At 47.0% G+C, this 7,277-nt stretch overlaps 2 protein-coding genes across 3 annotated transcripts in view; both read left to right on the top strand.

Moving 5' to 3' along the window:
* Hdac3 (histone deacetylase 3) overlaps positions 1–1,611 on the top strand; it is a 19,941-nt gene extending 18,330 nt beyond the window's left edge. The window contains exon 15 of the mRNA XM_005356008.3: positions 877–1,611. Within this exon, the coding sequence (XP_005356065.1) occupies positions 877–946 (70 nt within the window). The 3' untranslated portion in view covers positions 947–1,611. The remainder of the gene's footprint in view (positions 1–876) is intronic.
* A 1,471-nt stretch (positions 1,612–3,082) lies between these two features.
* The window catches only part of Diaph1 (diaphanous related formin 1), a 98,955-nt gene continuing 94,760 nt past the window's right edge, over positions 3,083–7,277 (top strand). The window contains exon 1 of one of the 2 annotated variants that reach the window (XM_013349574.2): positions 3,083–3,392. In XM_013349574.2, the coding sequence (XP_013205028.1) occupies positions 3,276–3,392 (117 nt within the window). In that variant the 5' untranslated portion in view covers positions 3,083–3,275. The remainder of the gene's footprint in view (positions 3,393–7,277) is intronic. The other variant, XM_005356006.3, reaches the window with a different exon arrangement.

The raw sequence follows: 7,277 nt of genomic DNA, 5'->3' as shown, positions 1-7,277 counted from the left end.
CCTGTGTCAATCTTCCCCTCACAGCTTTCCCTGTGTCAGTCTTTGCTCATACCTTTTCCTGTGATAGTCTCCCCTCAAACCTTTCCGTCTTCAAACAGCTTGAAAACATCCTGCACACAGATCCCTTAGCTCATCTTCTGAAACTACTTTTGTCTGCCCGCTTAACCCCCAATAGTCCTGGTCTCCTTGTCCTTCTGGAATGGCTCAGTTTCCTTGGATATTGTGATTTCTGTACTTGTCTTTTTGTGGCTTAATGCAACCTTCCTGAGATCTGTGCCCAGCCAGCTTCTTCACGGAAGTCAGGTATTTCATGCTCAGAACAGTTTCTCCTTGCAACTGTAGGTGAAATGTCATCCTCTTATTCATCAGACTCAGTCATGTAGAACACGACACATTTGAAATTATTATTATTATTTTTTTTTTTTGTTTTTCGAGACAGGGTTTCTCTGTGGCTTTGGAGCCTGTCCTGGAACTAGCTCTTGTAGACCAGGCTGGTCTCGAACTCACAGAGATCCGCCTGCCTCAGCCTCCCGAGTGCTGGGATTAAAGGCGTGCGCCACCATCGCCCGGCCCACATTTGAAATTATTGTATTCATTTGTTTGCTTTGGTATTGCTAGTTTCATGAGGTAAGCTTTGAGACACTGTGTGGAAACCTTATCTGGCTGATTCTCTGCTGTTTTGCTAAAGTCTCCAGCAGTACCTAGCACACAGAAGTCTCCATGTATTGGATACATGGATTGCAGTAAGTCCCTGCCAGCAAAAGGAGAGGAACTGGCTTTGGAGAGGACTAACGGGGAATTGGCTCTGAGAAGAGTGCTGGGAGGAGTCTGGAACTTGGAAGAGTGGGTTTCTAATCTCTTGTCCTTGCTTTGCAGGCCAGAGGCACCCAATGAATTCTATGACGGAGACCATGACAATGACAAGGAGAGCGATGTGGAGATTTAAGAGCAGCACGGATGCTGTGTCCCCAGGAATTCCTTTTCATCTCTTGGGTGGGAAGGAAAGTATGCCCCTCCCCCCCCAAGTCCTGAACTGGGTACCTCCAAGGCTTTTACTAACTCTGGTGAAGGGTTTGGAAACCACATGTGGTTCTAGAATCATTTACCCCTTTTCCTCAAACTCAAACTATCATATCCTGTTGATGGTCCCCATTGGGGATGAGACAGGAGCACAGATCTCCTCTGAACATTATGGATAATGAGCCGTAGAGGCTGTTCCCCAGCCCCTCTGGCCCTGCATTTGTTTCCTCCCTGCTTCCAACTCAGAGGCTTTTAGAGATGAAATTTTGACAGTGCTAAGGTCACCTCTGACTTCCTCCTGGGTTCCTCTGCTGCAGTTGTTGCTTCCATGGTAGGTGAACAGTGAGGGGGAGGAGGGCCTGTCTCTGAGCCCTTAGCTGCAGACGGAGTGCAGTGGCAAGTAGGGGAAGCTGTGAAGATGTCCTGTTCTAACTGCCTTTATGTCCGTTTTACCAGTTTTTAATCCAATAAACCAATTGGTATTTTTTTGTACCTTTCTGGGAATTTTAATTCTTGTTAGCTACCTATGTATGATGGGAAAGGGAACTAGAGATGATGATGTGTATAATAAAATCGTTAACATTCACTCAGCACTTTGTTAGGCCCTGTGTGTATATTCTCCATGGACCATTTTACTCAATGGGGAATTAATAGAACATTGCTGCTGAAGAGCTATATTGACCTGGGCAGATCACTGGCCTGAGAAAGTGTAAAAGATGGCTCTAGTTAAGCGAGCAAGCGTGTTTGAGATGAGAGTGTGAGGTGGTGAAGAGGTCCCGAGATAAGCACAGTAAACGCTCAGCTGTGCTGCATGTGGGAAGCTGCAGCTGACAGAGACACAGGGCTGGGTCTCGCATGCACTACAAACACAGACCTGTTTCCGGAAGACTACGGTTGTGCATGGTAAATGTGGGTGTTGACAGTGGTACAAGAAAAGAGTGTTAGATGGGCCACTCTTGCTGTCCTTTCATTCTGGCTTAGGAGTAAGTAGCATTAGAATTTTCCTGGACAGCCTGCAGTGAGGGCTGGATACCTCTGTGCAACTTCTCCAGCAGTTGGAAGACTGAAAACACACGGGAGATGAAGGCCGTATTTCAGAGACAGCAAAGTTAGGAGCACTGGAGTCTCCTGTCCTCAGAAATATACACTTGAAATCCTTTTCTTTAGACTTCAGGGTTATTTAGTCCTCCCTATAGACCCGTGCCAGGTGGATGTAGCCAGGAGAATGGATGGAGTTGCTGAGAGAGATCATGCAAAGACCATACCCAGAGAACTCATGCAGGCACATTTGGTTTAGCCTGCAGGGAATCTTGGTTAAATATGGTGTGGCTGTCAGATTGATCTGTTTGTCAATTTTCTATCAATTATGAGTAACTTCAACTCCCAGAATCCCAATTTCTTAAATGGTGATACCAGTAGAGTCTATCATGAAATCGCGAGGATTCAGTGAGGAAAGATACGTCGTGTTTAACATATAGCCTGGCCTGTAGCATGTGCCAGGTATATAGTAACTACTTAATTGCTGTCTAGGCTATTGACAATAATTAGTCTACATAAGAAACAACTAGAAAGCTAATGTAGGATTCAGAGCTGGGTAATGTAACTCCATAGCTGGTTTAGATTGGTGCTTGCTTGAATCAGTTCTTGGCACATAGTTTTCTATATCAAGTAACTCATTTTTACATTATTTTTTAATGCACTTACTGCCCAGGCATCATACAAACTGCATCATCCCACAAAACCTAGCATTTAATTTTCAACCAAAATAACAGTGTTTCTACGATAAGATTCTTGGTTCAGACAATAAAATTCTGGATGGGGTCTGAGGTGGTCTAGTTTTAAGCCACGTGGGCTCTGCGTGGGAGCCTAAAGGCCTCCTGTTCCAACCGCCAGGGGGCAGTATGGCCCGCTGCCGCCTGGAAGAGAACACCGCCCCCTCTCCGTCCCTCCCCCCCCACGTGGGTCCGAATGGTTAGGCCCGCCGGGCAGGTAGCGCTTCCGCGACGTCCCTCCACCCCCCCCTCCCTTCCCCCATTGGTAGGGGCTGCGGGTCCGGGCGGAAGTGGGGCAGGGGGGGAGGGAGCGAGGCGTCACCGTTGTATATTCATGAGGCGCGCGCAGCCCAGCATGTAAATGAGGCGGGGCGCGGCGGCAGGCTAAGAAGGCTGCTGGGCGGCGGCGGTGGTTGCTGGCTCGGGTGCTGCCCGGCGCGAGTGGCGTAGACCAAGGGGTCACTGGCCGGCGCTAACCGGGACATGGAGCCGTCCGGCGGGGGCCTGGGGCCCGGCCGCGGGACCCGGGACAAGAAGAAGGGTCGGAGCCCGGATGAGCTGCCTGCTACGGGCGGCGACGGCGGCAAACCCAAGAAATTTGTGAGTGTCCCTCCCACCCTGTTCCTCAGCCTGGCGGGGTGGCCGCCCTCTGAACTCGGGCGACCCTCGCTGCCCTCCGGGGGCGTCTGCCTGCCGCTGGGGAGCCGCCCCCGCGCCTCTCTTCCTGGTTTCGCTGGGTCCTGGGCTTCGCGGTCCCACATTCTCCCCCTCCGGGACTTCGGGAAGCCCGGGAGTCCCACCTGGCCCTCGCCGCGGCCACCTTGGAGCTTCCCTCGCTCTTCAGTCCGCAGGCTCTGCGCTCCCGCCCCCGTGGCCCCGCGGGCTCTCAGCCCCACTTCCTTTCTTCTGCCTCTGGTACCCCCACACTTTTTTTTTTTTAAAATTTCTTTTCATCTTTCTCCTCCCCCCCTCCCTGTAAGCTGTTCTGGGTCAATTTTTTCTTTTCTCCCATACCCCGTTTGGGGCATTCTCTTTCTTCTGAAAGGTCATTTATTTCCTCACTAGTGATCCCTTTCACCTGCTAACTTTCCTTCTGCCCTGTCCCCTTCCAGGGCCCTCAGCTTGGTGTCACCTGGTAATGCTTCCCCTCAGGAATGTTACCAGACTTGAGTCTTGTCTCCCGCCTCCTTTGGACGTTTGTCCTTGTGATTACGGATATGGGTTCCTGCCCAGGTCCTGTGGTCATTGGGGCATGGCAGTAATTGATTTCCCAGTATTTTCCTATCCACGAAACCTGTTTCTTTTTGCCCTGTTGCTCATCACTTAAGAGGGTTAGAACTTTTCTCACGATACTATGCCCTTCATGACCCGAGCTGGTGACTAACCTCCCTCTTGAGCAAGTTAGACTTCAAGTCCAATAGTTTGTGAGTAATTTGCTTTTTATACCTTTTAAAAATAATAACTATCTCAACTCACCGTTCGCCGTCTTCTGGGGCCCTAGGTTCCGGATATCTCTTTTCCTACCTGTAGGAGAGTTCATCTTTCCATAGGTGCCGATTATTAAGCCCAGTCGGAGGAACTCTCCATGTTCATGTAACGCGATATTTTGCTACCTGTTGCCTTTCCTAACTAAATCCTCTTCTCTCTCCAGGGAGCTGCTTGCCTCTTACTGTAAAAGCTTTGAAAGATACTGAGCAGTCAAAAAAGGGAGTTTCTGCTCAGGTGTTTGCCAGTAGTTAACTAGATACTTAGTTTGCTCTTCCAGGTGGCATTAGTATTCTCTCTGACCAACTAAGGGGCTGGTAACTCTCACCTCCTGTTTTCTTTCCCACTCCCCACCTCCTCCGCATCCCCATCCAAGGCCACAGGTTTGGGAAGTAAACTGATGAAGTGCTGGAAGTGGGCAGAAACTGTTCTGTGACCTGGAGAGTTGGGAGCACACTCAACTGAGTTAAAGGAGTGACTGACTCATCTCTTCCTATTTCTAGCAAGACCAGGTGCTCCTGTTCTGTCTTTTCCCCTGTCTCATATAGCCTGTCAGTAACCGTTGGATCCAGCAAATACCTTTGTAGAAACAGGATCCTCGGTGCCCAGAGCAGTATAGCTGTAGGTTCTTTCCTTAAAGATAGGAATTGACCCTCCAGTTTGAGAACTTTCTTTCCAAAATGTAAGTTTTAGGGCCAGGGTTCCTCCTATTTCCGTATCTTTTTGTTTTGATTTCGTTACCACGGATACTGTTGACCTTCTCTATCCAAACTCTAGCTATTCTTGCTGATTTGTACTGACCTCTATGACTTGTTACTGTTTTTCGCCCCCAAGTTTTATGTGTACTTTTTATTCTAACACCGTGTTTTCATAAGTGGGTGAAATCTACTTAAGTGTGTGGTACTGTAAGGTGAGAAATCCCAGGAAACTCCTTTCACCTGTTTTTTTGGCAGCCACAGGTCTTGTGTTCACCACAGTGGATTTGGCCCAGAGTTGTTGATATTTGCTTTACAGAGGGTGGAGCTGAACCTAGTTCTCTTTTACTGAGTAGGTTCTGGTTTTAACCCTTACGTTACTGAATTTTAACAACTGGGTATTGCAGGTGGTGAGAATTGGAAGGTTTCCAGGAAAGCAGGCCACTTCCTTTCCTAATTGCTGAATACAATTTACCTTAAGGCATCAGGATATTCTTTTTCTTTCTGCTCTTTATGAGAACTATGAAAACGAGGGACAGGGAGCATTGCAATCCACTTCTCTTTGTCTCTGTACATGTAGGTATGTGTGAGTGGGTGGAGTGGGCGAGATCGCTGGGGTGCTCTTGTCACCCGGGGCTCAGTTTTCCCCAACTACTGGCTAAAACCAAACCAAACTCAGCTATTTCGCCTACTCCACCTTTCCTGAAGTGTGATATTCGCCAGAAGCCCCATTCTGAATGTGCTATATAAACCCTCTGGCTTAGACTAAGTGTGCTCGAAGGTTTGCAATTGACTGGTTACAGTCCCTCAGGCTGCTGCTACAGACCTTCCTGGCAGGTGGTTTGAATTTGAAGGATGGCAGTTCAGATCTTTCTGGCTCCTGCAGATTCTAGGTACAGATAAGCTGGTGAGAAAGCAGAGTTCATAAATTGCCTGGGATCTGCTCTTTACCCTCTGAGGCACCTGTGTAGAGAGCAGCAGCTCCTAGCTGAAGGAGTGGACAGGCAGCATCTTTGAAAGGCTTGGCTGCTGTAGACTTTGAAGGGAGGGACCAAACTGCCTGGTTTTCCCCTTGGTTCCCGATGAGTCTGTCTTCTGGACCATGAGCACTTCCCTTCTACAACCTTATTCCAGTTCCTTTCGGAATCCTTTCAAAGGAAGGAAGATAAAAATTCCGAGTGAGCAGAGTGTTTCTGACTTTACAGCGGGGATGAATGTGGGTGTCAAATACACTCATTTCTGAAATGTATGTAAGGAGAGGCAGTACAACCAGGGTGTCAGGAGGCTGTAGGGCGTCCCTGCATTTAGTAGATTACATGTCTTCTCATACACTTGAGAAATTAAGACATTCTAAGAACAGTGATTCCCAATTCAATGAGTAGCACAAGTTCGAAAATCAATGAGAGTTGGTAAATGTTCCCGTACTCAAAAAAAAAAAAGAGAGAGAGAGAAAACACACACACACACACACCTGAAAAGGATCTTTTTTAAAGATATATTTGTTTTTATTTTATGTGTGTGAGTGTTTTGCCTGTTTATGTGAATGTGCACCATGTATACGTTTGATGCTTAAGGAGATCTGAGGATGGCGTTGGGTTCCTGGAACTAGAGTTACAGACGGTTGTGAACTGCCATGTAGGTACTGGAAACTGAAACTAGGTCCTCTACAAGAGCAACAAGTGCTCTTAATCACAGAGCCATCTCTACCCATCAAGAAAATTTTATGTACTGTAAATTGTTTGTTATAAAACCTCAGGAGTAGCAGTATTCGATGAGAAACAGTATGACTCTGATAAGCATGTGGACCAAAACAGACCTATTGTATATTCTGTGTGATAATCTTTTGTTAGCCTTATTGGCCTGCACTGTAGTTTATACATGTATTGCCAAGTTATTCTAGGAGAGAATTCTATCTTCAGGGAATGTAATAGAGACCCAAAAGACACAGTTATATATCACATGTGATTTAGAAGAACAGGTTAAAGTCAAATTTATTAACAGGAAATATGAGACATGGTAGAGAAACAATATGAAAGTGGTTCCTTCTCAGTGTTTGTTGAACACATTCATAGTTACAAAAACCATTCTCATTTTGAAACTAATTTATATTGAATTTTTTCTTTTTTTGCGTTGAGCCTTCTGTTTTCAATCACTTGTTTCTCAGTAATAGGGACACTAGTGCTCTTAGCAAAGCAGCTAGTTGTTTGCCTGTTACTGTTAGATGAACTTTTCTATAGCCAGCTGCTTGTTGCCTGCTTTTATCCTTTTGGTGCTCTTCTGGTGGCTGGTTTGAGTATAGCCAAGG

The sequence above is a fragment of the Microtus ochrogaster genome, chromosome 18 (assembly GCF_000317375.1).
Source record: "Microtus ochrogaster isolate Prairie Vole_2 chromosome 18, MicOch1.0, whole genome shotgun sequence".
Classification (NCBI taxonomy): domain Eukaryota; kingdom Metazoa; phylum Chordata; class Mammalia; order Rodentia; family Cricetidae; genus Microtus; species Microtus ochrogaster.
The sequence above is the reverse complement of the archived record's forward strand: the minus strand, read 5'-3'. Positions and strand labels throughout refer to the sequence as shown.